Raw genomic sequence first — 17,500 nt, 5'->3', positions numbered from 1 at the left:
AACGGCCACACGCGTAAAAACCGTGGGCGTTTCAGCCCATGAACGAAGAAGAAGCAGCTGGGATTCGAACCCACGCCAATAGCATCCAACTGGTTATAAAGCCATCGAGCTACCGGCCCCGGTAGCTCAGGTGGTAGAGCACTGGACTTGTGATCGAAAGGTCGCTGGTTCGAATCCGGGCCGGGACGGACACGGGTCAACTTTATGTGCAGACCCAGAGACGGTATCCATCTCCCACCCCCGTGTCACCACAATGGCACGTTAAAGATCTTGGTCATTCTACCATAAGTGCAGATCGCTGATACCACATAAACACGCATACATCAAAAAGCCGTGAGGGCGTAAAACTCGAATCGTATAAACCAATTCATGTCCAATAATTATAGGCAATTAAGACTTGACGGACAATAAGCCCCTTAAAAAACAAGAAATTCCTCCGAGGTAGGAAAAACACCCCCGTTGGTCAAAGGGAAATAACCATTCTCACTGCCACCAACTGAGAAGGTTCTTTCCCTTTGACCATTAATATGTCCCTCTATAAGTCCTTGTAGAATCTTAATCCACCAATAACTCCCTAACCGTGTGTTTGACTGGTCCCAATTTTTGTAAGGACCGTCTCAGGAATGTATAGAACCTGTTCACCAAGTTTGGTGACGATCGGTCCGTTCATTCTTGAGATCTATATGCGCACACAAACACACAAACACATCGAGCGAAACCTATACACACCCCTATACCGGGGGTGTAAAAATGTATACTGAATTACATCTCCGCCCCTTTGAATGTCTCTGTATCACACAGACCCACTCTGTCTGTTTGGGGCCCGGTTATCACTTGTGATCCTAAGGTCGCAGGTTCGACTCCGGGCCGGGACGGACACGGGTCAACTTTATGTGCAGACCCAGAGACGGTAGCCATGTCCCACCCCCGTGTCACCACAGTGGCACGTAAAAGACCTCGGTCATTCTGCCATAATTACAGATGGTTGATACCACCTAAACACGCATACACTTGTGTATCTCATCAAAAGCCGTGAGGGCGTAAAACTCGAATCATCACATAACCCATATCTAGCCCTTAAGAGGCGAAATATTTAGCCTGTAGGACATGAAGCATTCAGCCATTCTCCATTTCTTGTCTCTGCTAACAGTGCCCTACACAGAATGTGAGCTACGCAAGCGCCTCAACAACTACATCGCTGACGTTCTGAAAGGAAAGACAACTATAGCAGGAATGAACATGAATGGTGTCAAGAACCTTCTTCTCTCCCTTGGCGTAGAGTGGCTTCCCCTGCTGACGTGCCAACATGGCGGCGCCTACACCCTGACTGTGGAAGTTCTGAGTGTGACAGATCGCTCAACGACCCGACATATTTGTCTGGACAGACACGGCGAGGAGGAGGTCGACTGTCAAAGTGAGTCGGTGGAGTTGAAGCTTTTTGTTTTGTTGTTTTTAGATATAATAATAATTATAATACGAGAATTTATAAGGCGCACATATCTCACCACAAGGCGACTCAAGGCGCACAATATATATATGCCGTGTGAGATGGAATTTTTTACACAATATATCACACATTCACATCGGCCAGTAAATCTCAAGCCATTACGGCGAATATTTACTTTTCACGGCCTATTATTCCAAGTCACACGGGTATTTGGTGGACATTTTTTATTCTATGCCTATACATTTTTGTCAATCGTGGGATCTTTAACGTGCACACCCCAATGTAGTGTACACGAAAGGACCTCGGTTTTTCGTCTCATCCGAAAGATTAGCACTTGAACCCACCTCCTGGGCTAGGAAAGGGGGGAGAAAATTGCTTACGCCCCGACCCAGGGTCGAACTCGCAACCTCTCGCTTCCGAGGCAAGGGCACTTTACCACTCGGCCACCCTTGCCACCTTTTTCAGATATATATGATAAACAAAGGGAAGTAAGCGCTCTAAATGCGTATGACATGTGTAATAGAGTAAGTGAGAGTTATGCGGAACCTTTCTCCTGGCACCCGAGAGAATAACAAGCATTGGAATGAACAAGCGACTTTCATCAAATCAAATCAAATCAAATTAACTTTATCATCTCAATCTGAGAAAATACTTGTACATTGGTGGCGCATGACCATGAAGACAAGCGGACTAAAACATAACATTAACATGTACGATTCGTATATAACCAACAGTCTCGATGATTACAAATAATCTTCCAGAGAAGATGTAAGATTCATTTAAACACACACATACACACGCACGCACGCACGCACGCACGCACTCACACACTCACACACATCCTCAAATGTTGTTGTTTTTAATTTCCCATGTTTGTTTCGCGTTTTTATTGGCTAGGAAAAAGGTGTTACTGTATTTGTTATTGTCATGTTTGGATTTCGTTTATTGCCTTTTGTTTCTTTCTTTCTTGCCGTCTTCAGCCAGTGCACAGTTTACACGTATATGCCGTCTCGCGATAAGTTTTCGTTCTTGTTGATTTTTTTTATTAACTTTTACTTTGCGTATTGTTTTGTGCGTGTTTTTAGTTTGTTGTGGTGGTTTTAGTGTACAGTTCAAAAGAACTATAGTTCTCTCGGGAAAAGAAAAGTTTGTTGACCGTACTGCAAGGAACATTATACGTATCCTGCTTTATTTGTGCAAAGCTCGACGTTATCATGCAGTTGACTCTAATAGTATTCATATATTGCTATTTCATATGTTACGTAGATTTGCATTTGTCAATTGGGCAAAACTGAGCTCATTGCATGTGTAATTAGAAAGTTATTTTTACTCATGCGTGTTCTGCCCTATCAAACTCCTTTCACTCTAATTCAATACACTCCACACACAGAATTTGGAGGATAGGGCCTACAGACTTATTAATTTATCCTCACAAAAGCAATACAATCTTCACATCAAATAAGCAGAAATACAACTTTCCAGTTACAACCGTTCAATTCACACAGTGATATGGTAATCACTGTGTACAATGGATTATATGTTATAATAATCTTTCTTAGCCATACTATCTCAGTATGAGGTTATTCCACAAGAGCGGATGTTGACAGACACTCACGAGTTCGTAATTCTCACTGCATGCCGTCCTTTACACACTCTTGTGCCACTGAAATCCATGTAGATGCTGTTATCCATATCTCACGTTCCTCCCCGAGCAACACTCCTTCTCGCGTTCCTCCCCGAGAAACACTCCTTCGCCCTTAGCGAAGAGTACCGGTTCGTCTCAACGACCAGTGTTGATGGGGACTCCACCGTCCATCCATCTTCGCCGATGTGACTTCTTGTCCTGACATCGTCACGAACTCTCTCCAGTGTGGGTTCCAACCCCCGGACACCGTCATGGAAACTCCTTAAGAGACCCGTCTCAAGAAGGAGTGCTTGTTCCCCGAACAAGACCGACACGCGCTAACCAACCTCCTCGGTTCTGAGTTTTAGACGCTGTGAATCTCCCAGTTTAAAACCAGCTATATCTTTCAAACTCGGAGACACAATTCTGTTAAGCCAGGGCTATTTCTTCGTGAATCACACGAAACCCGTGATATCGCTTCTAACCTGTTTATGCATCACAATCCATTCTTTAGGGAAGTTAAAATCACGACGTGTTTCACAGCTCAACCTATCCTACTCACATCTTTGTGACAGCATGTGATATCGACGACATTTCCGTCCAGATCAATTTTGATATCGACGACCTCTTTATTGCTTCCCCACTTCAAAAACAAAGACACCTAAATTTAAAAACAAAAAAATATATATGAAAATATAGTTATTCCAGAATTTAGTTCAGCAAGTGAATAATTACTTTTTGAAAAAAAAGACATTTGGAAATACTGGAAAGTACAAGAAACGAGTGAACAAAAAGAAACAATAATCAGAGGAAGGGATATGGAACAGCCAAAACTGAGACAAATACTTTTGTAATTTCTTTACAGTGAGTACAAAATGTCCAGAGAAATAGCAATATATCTAACATCGACGGACTGTGTGATGATATCTTCTGCTCCGTACGTATTGGTCTGTTTCGACACTATCTCAACAGACCAATAACAGAAGATATCACACAGCCCAATAACAGAAGATATCTCACAGTCCGTCAATATTGGGTAATGTATGATGTGTGTAATGTTTAAGGCAAGGTGTGTAGCACTTTGGGCACCATCTGTCAGAACAACGGGACGTGTGTTGGCAACATCAACCTCCAGCTGTGTCACTGTGCGGGCACCGGGCACCACGGCGCAGTGTGCGACAAGCCCGGAGAGGGTGAGTCTTGTTGTGTGTTTTTTGTGTGTGTGGGTTTTTTTTTTGGAGGGTGAGTCTTGTTTGGATAAAGGTGAGCAGTTGTGGAGCTAAATTCGACAGGCCACGCCCACACTGGCGAGAACTAATGTGAGATTCATCCAGTGGAATTTGGGAAAACTGTAGATAACACGACTTTGAGGTATTTGAGCTCAAATTCGTGTCATGTCCCTTCAGTTGTGAATAATCGTTGCCTTCAGACAGAGTCATGTTTCCCACGTCAACGGGGGTCAGCGGGGGTCAAAGGGGGTCAACGGGGGTCAAAGGGCTGTTTCCCACGTCAACGGGGGTCAAAGGGCTGTTTCCCACGTCAACGGGGGTCAAAGGGGGTCAACGGGGGTCAAAGGGCTGTTTCTGGGAAGACTTGCTCTTTCGCGTGAACGTGCTCAAACTCTCTCAGTAGGCTTGTCTTTCTCACATTGAATGACTACAGTCTCGGTCGTAATCAGTCGGGGCTGACCGGGACTATTAAACAGCCTGCGTTGTTGGAAACATATGCTCAACAGGAAATGCAAAGCCTTTGAATCTTCACAACATTTTCCAGGGCTGCAGCCTATGTCTGTTCTGTGCATTTTAAGAGTTTGTAAACTGGCTGTTCAGTTTAGGGGCTATTTTTCTTTGTTTAAATAAACTAAGGCGCAAGGTTGGACCAAATCTAGGATACCAGAGGAATGCGATGGGCTGTTGCCAAAGCAATATCTATTACTTGTGTGTTGTAAGATTCAATACCAGAAAAACATTACAATATTTATTCTCCCCTACCCAGGTGAGCCCACGGACTGTCAGCAGAGACACGACCTTGCCCAGTTGACCTTGGACGCTCTGAGTGGTAACCTTGAGGTCAAGGGCATGACCGGTCAAACCGCCAAGACCACCATCACTTCGTTGCTAAGCGACATCCACCGAGACAAGTTCTGGCAGCCGGACTGCACGAAAGGGGGTAGCCACGCGTACCGGGGGTGTGAGTTCGGGGTGCCAGACATCACGAGCAAGACGTGTTTCTGTGTGGACGACATGAACGAGAGATTGGAAGGGACTCCAACCAGCTCTTCGGGTCTTCCCGAATGCCCCGTGGGTAAGGGAAATAGATAACCATTTACAGTATAACACAGTTATCAAACTGAGTGGTTAAATTATTATTTGACACTAGCTCTTCGGGTCTTCCCGAAAAAGAGATAACCAATAATACTACAGGGTGACCCCCCAAAACATTGCCATCCATATAAATGCAAACTGAGTGGGTTATTTATAATTGACATCAACACACGCAGGGCCAAGCGATGGGCTCACGTATCACTTGACTAAAGTTAGTGTGACTTCCCGTTGAAGCGACGTGGGCTGGTGGGCAGGAAGAACATACCGACCGAGCGGCAGCCACCCGCGTGGTCGGATTGGTTGACATTGAGGTTTGCCCGTAGTTTCAACCAATCGGACCCCGTCATGTTATCGTGCGCATCTGCCCTTGTCTGTTGCGTTTCTCCACACTATTATCCAACAATCAATTTGCCAACTTGATGTTCGTACAATCCGCATTAACTCTGATCATAATTGGCCATGAGTTTCATCCTGAACAAGTTCATGATTGACCTTGACCTTTCAAGTGTGACTGTGACGTGGTGTGCAGCGGGCGCGTGCAGTGAGTTCAGCAGTGAGCCGTGCGGTGCGCATGGCAAGTGTGTTGGTGACCTCAACGCTGGCGCCCTCTGTGAGTGTGACCAAGACTACTCTGGCACCATGTGTCAGGTTAACTCCCCTGGTGAGTAGCTTGATGGCTCTGTGAGTGTGACCAAGACTACTCTGGCACCATGTGTCAGGTGAACTCCCCTGGTGAGTAGCTTGATGTCTCTGTGAGTGTGACCAAGACTACTCTGGCATCATGTGTCAGGTGAACTCCCCTGGTGAGTAGCTTGATGGCTCTGTGAGTGTGACCAATACTACTCTGGCATCATGTGTCAGGTGAACTCCCCTGGTGAGTAGCTTAATGGCTCTGTGAGTGTGACCAAGACTGCTCTGGCATCATGTGTCAGGTTAACTCCCCTGGTGAGTAGCTTGATGGCTCTGTGAGTGTGACCAATACTACTCTGGCATCATGTGTCAGGTGAACTCCCCTGGTGAGTAGCTTGATGGCTCTGTGAGTGTGACCAAGACTACTCTGGCACCATGTGTCAGGTTAACTCCCCTGGTGAGTAGCTTGATGGCTCTGTGAGTGTGACCAAGACTACTCTGGCACCATGTGTCAGGTTAACTCCCCTGGTGAGTAGCTTGATGGCTCTGTGAGTGTGACCAAGACTACTCTGGCACCATGTGTCAGGTGAACTCCCCTGGTGAGTAGCTTGATGTCTCTGCTTCAATAGACGAATTCCTAAAATAACTATTGGGTTGTATGGGGTGTGAATGCCCTTGCCTTTTACTCGCACAAGCATTGGAGGGTCAATCCCTAGCGAGGGGTGTGTCGGACACACGTGGATAGGATCTAGGAGCACGTGTGAAGTTATTTGTCCGAGGAACAGCAAGGGTATTCCGCCTCTTTTACACAACACATACAAACCCGACTAGACGGAGTTATTTCCCAAAATCGTCTGTTCCATTGGCAGCCGGGCTGGACCTAGTGGGAGGAGGGGGGGGTTGTGTCTTCCAGACCCCAGGAATCAGCCCCCCCCCCCCCCCGGAAAATATACGGTGAAGTACAAACGATTTTTGGGGGGAAATTGTCCACACCAATTAGCACTTGTGATGTTGTTTTGAAGGTTAGTTGATTGGCTTGAGATACATTATACCTGATCTGAGAAATCCGGGTCTTAAAAAAGAAGAGTCTTAACATGTGAATACATTTAAAGAGGTTATGAACAGAACATCTGAAAAAGTAACTTAAAAGGGAGAGGTCTTACATGGGGGGGGGGGGGGCGTCGTTACAGACCACTGTATCCTCGTTCCTCACACTGCAGACACTCTGACCGACTGTCAGCGGCGCGGTCGTCTCACCAACTACCTGTTGAGCATAATGAGCGGGTATGGGCAGCCACCCCCTGAGCTATCGGGGACCGTGCAGCAGCTACTGAGCAGAGCCGGGATGACGAGGTTGGAGGTACCTACCTGTGGAGGCGATGGCTTTTACCGGTACACGTGCACCTATACCGTCGACTCTTTGGTGCTGGACGGGTGCAGGTGCACTAACGACGACGGGACGTACACCGGTGATGAGGCGTCTTGCGACGTTCTAGGTAAGTGTGTACTTTGGGAAATCTCCCGAAATAGCCCTGTGTGAGGCTATGCTGTCACACTTAATGAATCTCATAATGTTCACTCTTTATTCAGTATGTGACGTTACTATGGTAGTACTAGGCGTGGGGGGTCCTGATTTGGCCTAAATGGTCCGCTGGACCCATTAAGCAACAGTTAACTAACTAACTAACTAACTAGGCGTGTTGCCTTATGTCATTTCTGTTTGGGTTTTGTTGGTTATTCATGACAGATAGGATTAGATTACAAAACTGTAATGTCCATATTAATTGTAAGCCTATATAAACATGAAACAATGGGCACCACATCGCACTTTTCAGGGAACAAACCAAAAGACTGATCAAAAAGCATAATCATGTATAATTACATCAAGAAAGTCAATTGTTTACATACAAATGTTAAATACTGAGCGAAGTATTACAAGCAATGGTGCTCTTGCACTCTTATGATTATTGTGTCTTTTCTGTTTCTAAATACCCCATCAAGGCTGAACCTACCCTATGAGGGGGGGGGGCTCCAAACTGAGACAGGGTTACAGTGGCTGCATGGCTAGGATGGGGGGGGGGGGGGAGGGGGTGCTGTTGAATTTCGCATTTGAAAGGGGTATTTTGGGTCTGTCCTTCAAAAACTAGGTAAGGGAGGGGGGGTGCTTCCGGAATCCAGGACCACCCCCACTCCCCCTAGATCCAGCCATGAATGTTACCAAGTTTGTGCCGTTTCAGAAAAGCCCGGCGAGTGCCCCTTGACAGAGCCAGCCACACCAGGCGTGCCCCAGATGGAGTGTGAGAGTGACAACCGTTGTAACGACTCTCAGAAATGCTGCCCCGTGGGCTCCGGTCGTCAGTGTCTGGATCCCGTCCTGGGTCAGTCCTTGTCGCTTTAAACAACATCTTATTCAAAATACACGACATGCACCAATTGAAAATATACAACTAGGACACGAACGTCGTTGTTGATGTGGTGGTGGTGGGGGTGTTGGTGGTGGTGGGGCGGGAGTTAAGGGGGGCGGGGAGAGGGTGGGGGGGGGTGGTCGAGTGAGACCTCCGTTGTAACAACTCCCAGAGCCTTGTAGGGGCTGATCGTCTATGTATGGATCCCGCTCCGAGTCAGTCGTTGTGGCGGTGGTGGTGTAAAAAGGGGGGGGTGGGGTGGAAGGTGGCTGTGTGAGCGAGACCACCGCTGTAACGACTCACAAAAATGTTAATCTGTCCAGTGTTTGGACCCTGTTCTGAGTCAGTCGTCGTCGTGGTCGTGATGATGTTGTGTTTATGTGTACCTGTGTCTATGTCTATCGGTGTATGTGTGTCTGTGTCGATGCCTGAGTCTATCTGTGTGTCTGTGTGGCTCGTTCTTTATCTTGTTCTACTCTTCCACCTTGAAATGACCATATAAGGCTCGTCTCGTGCAGTGTCCACCTTCCAGGTCAACGTGACGGTCAACGCCCCCTACAGTCAGTTCTCCTCTGCCCGGGCTGACCTCTTGACACAGGTCAGTGTGGGGGGGGGGGAGGGGGAGGACATAACGGTTCATGCTTCATTCGCATTATTTCATTATCCGATAAGTTTATTATCCGATTGTGTGTTTTCATTGCCTTGCTTGATTGTCTCATTGCTTGATATCTCATTGCTTGATTGTCTCATTGCTCTATTGTCTCATTGCTTGATTGTCTCATTGCTTGATTGTCTCATTGCTTGATTGTCTCATTGCTCTATTGTCTCATTGCTTGATTGTCTCATTGCTCTATTGTCTCATTGCTCTATTGTCTCATTGCTTGATTGTCTCATTGCTGTATTGTCTCATTGCTTGATTGTCTCATTGCTTGATTGTCTCATTGCTCTATTGTCTCATTGCTCTATTGTCTCATTGCTTGATTGTCTCATTGCTTGATTGTCTCATTGCTCTATTGTCTCATTGCTCTATTGTCTCATTGCTCTATTGTCTCATTGCTCTATTGTCTCATTGCTCTATTGTCTCATTGCTCTATTGTCTCATTGCTTGATTGTCTCATTGCTTGATTGTCTCATTGCTTGATTGTCTCATTGCTTGATTGTCTCATTGCTCTATTGTCTCATTGCTTGATTGTCTCATTGCTCTATTGTCTCATTGCTCTATTGTCTCATTGCTTGATTGTCTCATTGCTCTATTGTCTCATTGCTTGATTGTCTCATTGCTCTATTGTCTCATTGCTTGATTGTCTCATTGCTTGATTGTCTCATTGCTTGATTGTCTCATTGCTTGATTGTCTCATTGCTCTATTGTCTCATTGCTTGATTGTCTCATTGCTCTATTGTCTCATTGCTCTATTGTCTCATTGCTTGATTGTCTCATTGCTTGATTGTCTCATTGCTCTATTGTCTCATTGCTTGATTGTCTCATTGCTCTATTGTCTCATTGCTTGATTGTCTCATTGCTCTATTGTCTCATTGCTGTATTGTCTCATTGCTTGATTGTCTCATTGCTCTATTGTCTCATTGCTCTATTGTCTCATTGCTCTATTGTCTCATTGCTTGATTGTCTCATTGCTGTATTGTCTCATTGCTGTATTGTCTCATTGCTTGATTGTCTCATTGCTCTATTGTCTCATTGCTCTATTGTCTCATTGCTGTATTGTCTCATTGCTCTATTGTCTCATTGCTGTATTGTCTCATTGCTTGATTGTCTCATTGCTCTATTGTCTCATTACTTGATTGTCTCATTGCTCTATTGTCTCATTACTTGATTGTCTCATTGCTTGATTGTCTCATTGCTCTATTGTCTCATTGCTCTATTGTCTCATTGCTCTATTGTCTCATTGCTCTATTGTCTCATTGCTCTATTGTCTCATTGCTCTATTGTCTCATTGCTTGATTGTCTCATTGCTGTATTGTCTCATTGCTCTATTGTCTCATTGCTCTATTGTCTCATTGCTTGATTGTCTCATTGCTCTATTGTCTCATTGCTTGATTGTCTCATTGCTTGATTGTCTCATTGCTTGATTGTCTCATTGCTTGATTGTCTCATTGCTTGATTGTCTCATTGCTTGATTGTCTCATTGCTCTATTGTCTCATTGCTTGATTGTCTCATTGCTGTATTGTCTCATTGCTTGATTGTCTCATTGCTCTATTGTCTCATTACTTGATTGTCTCATTGCTCTATTGTCTCATTGCTTGATTGTCTCATTGCTTGATTGTCTCATTACTTGATTGTCTCATTGCTTGATTGTCTCATTACTTGATTGTCTCATTGCTGTATTGTCTCATTGCTGTATTGTCTCATTACTTGATTGTCTCATTGCTCTATTGTCTCATTGCTCTATTGTCTCATTGCTGTATTGTCTAATTGCTTGATTGTCTCATTGCTCTATTGTCTCATTGCTTGATTGTCTCATTGCTCTATTGTCTCATTGCTTGATTGTCTCATTGCTCTATTGTCTCATTGCTTGATTGTCTCATTGCTCTATTGTCTCATTGCTTGATTGTCTCATTGCTTGATTGTCTCATTGCTCTATTGTCTCATTGCTCTATTGTCTCATTGCTTGATTGTCTCATTGCTCTATTGTCTCATTGCTCTATTGTCTCATTGCTCTATTGTCTCATTGCTTGATTGTCTCATTGCTTGATTGTCTCATTGCTCTATTGTCTCATTGCTTGATTGTCTCATTGCTTGATTGTCTCATTGCTCTATTGTCTCATTGCTCTATTGTCTCATTGCTTGATTGTCTCATTGCTTGATTGTCTCATTGCTTGATTGTCTCATTGCTTGATTGTCTCATTGCTCTATTGTCTCATTGCTTGATTGTCTCATTGCTTGATTGTCTCATTGCTTGATTGTCTCATTGCTTGATTGTCTCATTGCTCTATTGTCTCATTGCTTGATTGTCTCATTGCTCTATTGTCTCATTGCTTGATTGTCTCATTGCTCTATTGTCTCATTGCTGTATTGTCTCATTGCTCTATTGTCTCATTGCTTGATTGTCTCATTGCTTGATTGTCTCATTGCTGTATTGTCTCATTACTTGATTGTCTCATTGCTGTATTGTCTCATTGCTTGATTGTCTCATTGCTTGATTGTCTCATTACTTGATTGTCTCATTGCTTGATTGTCTCATTGCTGTATTGTCTCATTGCTTGATTGTCTCATTGCTCTATTGTCTCATTGCTGTATTGTCTCATTGCTTGATTGTCTCATTGCTCTATTGTCTCATTGCTCTATTGTCTCATTGCTCTATTGTCTCATTGCTCTATTGTCTCATTGCTGTATTGTCTCATTGCTCTATTGTCTCATTACTTGATTGTCTCATTACTTGATTGTCTCATTGCTTGATTGTCTCATTGCTCTATTGTCTCATTACTTGATTGTCTCATTGCTGTATTGTCTCATTGCTTGATTGTCTCATTGCTCTATTGTCTCATTGCTTGATTGTCTCATTGCTTGATTGTCTCATTGCTCTATTGTCTCATTGCTTGATTGTCTCATTGCTCTATTGTCTCATTACTTGATTGTCTCATTGCTTGATTGTCTCATTACTTGATTGTCTCATTGCTGTATTGTCTCATTGCTGTATTGTCTCATTGCTTGATTGTCTCATTACTTGATTGTCTCATTGCTCTATTGTCTCATTACTTGATTGTCTCATTGCTTGATTGTCTCATTGCTGTATTGTCTCATTGCTGTATTGTCTCATTGCTGTATTGTCTCATTGCTTGATTGTCTCATTACTTGATTGTCTCATTGCTGTATTGTCTCATTGCTCTATTGTCTCATTACTTGATTGTCTCATTGCTCTATTGTCTCATTGCTGTATTGTCTCATTGCTTGATTGTCTCATTGCTCTATTGTCTCATTGCTCTATTGTCTCATTGCTCTATTGTCTCATTGCTCTATTGTCTCATTGCTTGATTGTCTCATTGCTCTATTGTCTCATTGCTTGATTGTCTCATTGCTTGATTGTCTCATTGCTTGATTGTCTCATTGCTTGATTGTCTCATTGCTCTATTGTCTCATTGCTCTATTGTCTCATTGCTCTATTGTCTCATTGCTTGATTGTCTCATTGCTTGATTGTCTCATTGCTCTATTGTCTCATTGCTTGATTGTCTCATTGCTTGATTGTCTCATTGCTCTATTGTCTCATTGCTGTATTATCTCATTGCTTGATTGTCTCATTGCTGTATTGTCTCATTGCTCTATTGTCTCATTGCTTGATTGTCTCATTGCTTGATTGTCTCATTGCTCTATTGTCTCATTGCTCTATTGTCTCATTGCTTGATTGTCTCATTGCTTGATTGTCTCATTGCTCTATTGTCTCATTGCTCTATTGTCTCATTGCTTGATTGTCTCATTGCTCTATTGTCTCATTGCTTTATTGTCTCATTGCGCTATTGTCTCATTGCTCTATTGTCCAGTCTCTTTATTATCCCAATTGAGTATATCATTCCTTTGCTGGATGTTCTTGGTGCTTATAGTGTGTATGTTAATGTGCATGCGTGCGTGAGTGTATGTGTGTTTGTGTGTGTGAGTGTGTGTGTGTGTTTGTGTCTGTGTGTCTGTGTGTGTGTTAATGTGAGTGCGTGCGCGCGTGTGTGTTTGTGTGTTAATGTGCGTGTGTGCGTGCGTGCGTGTGTGTGTTAATGTGCGTACGTGCGTGTATGTTTGTGTGTATGTATGGGTGCAAGCGCTTGCGGGCGATCGTGCGTACGTGCGTGCGTGCGTGCTTTACCTGTGTTCAACTCACGTTCGTTTCCAAATATGCCTGATGTTTACAGTGTCAAACTCTGTCTTTCAGCTGGGGGATGTTTTCGGCACGCTGCCTGGCTTCATTGCCGTGACCATTGTCCAAGCGACGTAAGCTCAGTGTATCTGGACATTGTTTGCTCAGTTTCCAGATTCTTTTGGTAACAGGAGTTGGTTGTTGGTCAGTCGGCTTGTTGGTGCTTTTTACATTTAGTCAAGTTTTGACTAAATGTTTTAACATAGAGGGGGAATCTAGACGAGGGTCGTGGTGTATGTGTGTCTGTGTGTGTGTGTGTGTGTGTCTGTGTCTGTGTCTGTGCGTGTGTGTGTGTGTGTGTGTAGAGCGATTCAGAGTAAACTACTGGACCGATCTTGAGAGTTCCTGGGTATGGTATCCCCAGATGCTCTTTTCATTTTTCGATAAATGTCTTTTATGACGTCATATCCGGCTTTTTGTAAAAGTTGAGGCGGCATGTCACACCCTCATTTTTCAATAAAATTGATTGAAATTTTGGCAAAACAATCTTCAACGAAGGCCGGACTTTGGTATTGCATTTCAGCTTGGAGGCTTAAAATTTAATTTATGACTTTGGTCATTAAAAATCTGAAAATTGTAATTAAAATTATTTTTTTATAAAACGATCCAAAATTACTTTTATTTTATTCTTCATCATGTTCTGATTTCAAAAACATATAATTATGTTATATTCGGATTAAAAACAAGATCTAAAAATTAAACATATAAAATTTATGATTAAAAAGAAATTTCCGAAATCGATTTAAAAACAATTTCATCTTATTCCTTGTCCGTTCCTGATTCCAAAAACATATAGATATGATATGTTTGGATTAAAAACACGTTCAGAGAGTTAAAAAGAATAGAGATATAGAAAAGCGGGCTATCCTCCTCAGCACAACCGCTACCGCGCTTTTCTGTATTGTTAATTTCACTGCCTTTGCCACGAGCGGTGGACAGACGATGCTACGAGTGTTCGGTCTTGCGGAAAAAATGCTTTGCATTCAATTTCATTCTGTGAGTTCGACTTGACTAAATGTTGTATTTTCGCCTTACGCGACTTGTTTTATAGGTTTGATTTGATCACTTTTGGGGGTTATGTTGTCTTTGTTGTTGTTGTCGCTGTCGTTTTGTTGCTGTTTGTCTGTGTGTGTGTGTGTGTGTGTGTGTGTGTGTGTGTGTGTGTGTGTGTGTATGTGTGTGTGTGTGTGTCTCTGTGTGCGTGTGTGTGTGTGTGTGTGTGTGTGTGTGTGTGTGTGTGTGTGTGTGTGTGTGTGTCTGTGTGTGTGTGTGTGTGTGTGTGTGTGTGTGTGTGTGTGTGTGTGTGTGTGTGTGTGTGTTCTCTCTTACTTTTTTTTGAGGGGGGGGGGAATGTATTTATGAAAATGACCAGAATTGCTATGCTTTGCTTGAGTATAAGTAGTCAAAAGATGAACTTTATATTTTGTTTTAATCTTATTTGCGTGTAAAGCGTAAAGACAAGTCAGGAGTAATAGAGACAGTAATTAAATACAAAAACATTTCCATATCAATGTATTTAAATAGGGTTAGGGTTTTGGTACGAGAACAAAACATGTATCTGACGAAGGTGAGTCAGTTGAGCATATGTTCTCCTGACCTTCAGACAAGGCAGTATCAAGTTGACGGTGAAGGTCAAGGCCGCTATGGACGTGACAGCAGCGGACATTGACAACACCCTCAACAGACTGCGGGCAGCGCAGTTCACCTTGACCTCTTCAACGCTTTATGACGTCACCAGTGTCGTCTTTGTGGCTGGAGGTAATGTGCTTGACTTTGCTTTTTGGAATGTTGAGTCTTTTCTTACCAGTCCACGTTTTCCCCTGGGTTGGTTTGTTTGTTTGTTGGTTTGTTTGTTTGTTGGTTTGTTTGTTTGTTTGTTTGTTTGTTGTTTTGTGTTTGTTCAGCATGTTCACCTGGACTGTTAGTGTTTAAAAGCTAAAACTCCAACGAAATAATGCACAGTAGCAACATAATTCAACAAGAAAAACTGATGTCATTTTTGACCGGTCCTTTAGAAGATTGTATGTGTTGATATAAAATGCCTTGTGACAGGTGCTTGTGAAGATTGTATGTGTTGATATAAAATGCCTTGTGACAGGTGCTTGTGAAGATTGTATGTGTTGATATAAAATGCCTTGTGACAGGTGCTTGTGAAGATTGTATGTGTTGATATAAAATGCCTTGTGACAGGTGCTTGTGAAGACTGTATGTGTTGATATAAAATGCCTTGTGACAGGTGCTTGTGAAGATTGTATGTGTTGATATAAAATGCCTTGTGACAGGTGCTTGTGAAGATTGTATGTGTTGATATAAAATGCCTTGTGACAGGTGCTTGTGAAGACTGTATGTGTTGATATAAAATTCCTTGTGACAGGTGCTTGTGGAGATTGTATGTGTTGATATAAAATGCCTTGTGACAGGTGCTTGTGAAGATTGTATGTGTTGATATAAAATGCCTTGTGACAGGTGCTTGTGAAGATTGTATGTGTTGATATAAAATGCCTTGTGACAGGTGCTTGTGAAGATTGTATGTGTTGATATAAAATGCCTTGTGACAGGTGCTTGTGAAGATTGTATGTGTTGATATAAAATTCCTTGTGACAGGTGCTTGTGAAGACTGTATGTGTTGATATAAAATGCCTTGTGACAGGTGCTTGTGAAGATTGTATGTGTTGATATAAAATGCCTTGTGACAGGTGCTTGTGAAGATTGTATGTGTTGATATAAAATGCCTTGTGACAGGTGCTTGTGAAGATTGTATGTGTTGATATAAAATGCCTTGTGACAGGTGCTTGTGAAGATTGTATGTGTTGATATAAAATGCCTTGTGACAGGTGCTTGTGAAGACGTGCAGTGCGGTCTAGGTGTGTGTGTGGACACGTCGTTTGGAGCCAGGTGTGTGTGTCCCGTAGGAACGAGTGGAAACATGTGCCAGTACTCCAGTAAGTAAAGATCTTTCAAATGTGTAGTATTGATTAACATGTTTCATTCTTGAGGGAGAGAAAGAGAAAGAGGGGGGGGGGGGGTAAGGGTGGGTGAGAGAGAGAAAGAGAGAGAAAGAGAGAGACAAACAAGTCGCGTAAGGCGAAATTACTACATTTAGTCAAGCTGTGGAACTCACAGAATGAAACTGAACGCACTACATTTTTTCACAATGACCGTAGTCCGCCGCTTGTGCATAACGGAGTGAAACTGACGAGCCTGTTCAGCGTGGTAGTGGTTTCGCTGTGCTGCATAGCAGGCTTTTCTGTACCTCTCTTCGTTTTAACTTTCTGAGCGTGTTTTTAATCCAAAAATATCATATCTATATGTTTTTGGAATCAGGAACCGACCAGGAATAAGATGAAATTGTTTTTAAATCGATTTCGGAAATTTAATTTTGATCATAATTTTTATATTTTTAATTTTCAGAGCTTGTTTTTAATCCAAATATAACATATTTATATGTTTTTGGAATCAGGAAATGATGTAGAATAAGATGAACGTAAATTTGGATCATTTTATATAAAAATAAAAATAAAATTATTACAATTTTCAGATTTTTCATGACCAAAGTCATGAATTAATTTTTAAGCCACCAAGCTGAAATGCAATACCGAAGTCCGGCCTTCGTCGAAGATTGCTGTACAAAAATTTCAATCAATTTGATTGAAAAATGAGGGTGTGACAGTGCCGCCTCAACTTTTACAAAAAGCCGGATATGACGTCATCAAAAGTATTTATCGAAAAAAAGAAAAAAAAATCCGGGGGTATCATTGCCAGGAACTCTCATGTCAAATTTCATAAAGATCGGTTCATTAGTTTGGTTTGAATCGCTCTACACACACACACGCACAGACAGACACACAGACAGACACACACACACACACACACACACACACACACACACACACACACACACACACACACACACACACACACACACACACACACACACACACATACACACCACGACCCTCGTCTCGATTCCCCCTCTATGTTAAAACATTTAGTCAAAACTTGACTAAATGTAAAAAGAGGGGAAGGGGAAGAGAGAGTGGTTGAAGAAAGAGTGAGAGAAAGTGTGTGTGTGTGTGTCTGTTCTAGTATGAGTGGTTATAAGTTTGCTTATGTGAGTGTGTTGTTATGTGAGTGTGTGTGTGTCTGTGTGTGTCTGTGTGTGTGTGTCTCACTCTCTCTGTGCCTGTGTGGGTGTGCGTGAGCGCGTGTGTT

At 42.8% G+C, this 17,500-nt stretch overlaps 1 protein-coding gene across 1 annotated transcript in view; it reads left to right on the top strand.

Annotated features, from left to right (window-relative positions):
* The window catches only part of LOC138948355 (uncharacterized), a 164,192-nt gene that overhangs the window by 87,561 nt on the left and 59,131 nt on the right, over positions 1-17,500 (top strand). The window contains exons 28-38 of the mRNA XM_070319884.1: positions 1,151-1,414; positions 4,136-4,264; positions 5,067-5,375; positions 5,925-6,043; positions 6,257-6,269; positions 7,246-7,521; positions 8,263-8,403; positions 8,949-9,028; positions 13,304-13,362; positions 14,892-15,046; positions 16,123-16,230. Coding sequence (XP_070175985.1) covers positions 1,151-1,414; positions 4,136-4,264; positions 5,067-5,375; positions 5,925-6,043; positions 6,257-6,269; positions 7,246-7,521; positions 8,263-8,403; positions 8,949-9,028; positions 13,304-13,362; positions 14,892-15,046; positions 16,123-16,230 — 1,653 coding nt within the window. The remainder of the gene's footprint in view (positions 1-1,150; positions 1,415-4,135; positions 4,265-5,066; positions 5,376-5,924; positions 6,044-6,256; positions 6,270-7,245; positions 7,522-8,262; positions 8,404-8,948; positions 9,029-13,303; positions 13,363-14,891; positions 15,047-16,122; positions 16,231-17,500) is intronic.

The sequence above is a fragment of the Littorina saxatilis genome, linkage group LG15 (assembly GCF_037325665.1).
Source record: "Littorina saxatilis isolate snail1 linkage group LG15, US_GU_Lsax_2.0, whole genome shotgun sequence".
NCBI classification, from domain to species: domain Eukaryota; kingdom Metazoa; phylum Mollusca; class Gastropoda; order Littorinimorpha; family Littorinidae; genus Littorina; species Littorina saxatilis.
The sequence above is the reverse complement of the archived record's forward strand: the minus strand, read 5'-3'. Positions and strand labels throughout refer to the sequence as shown.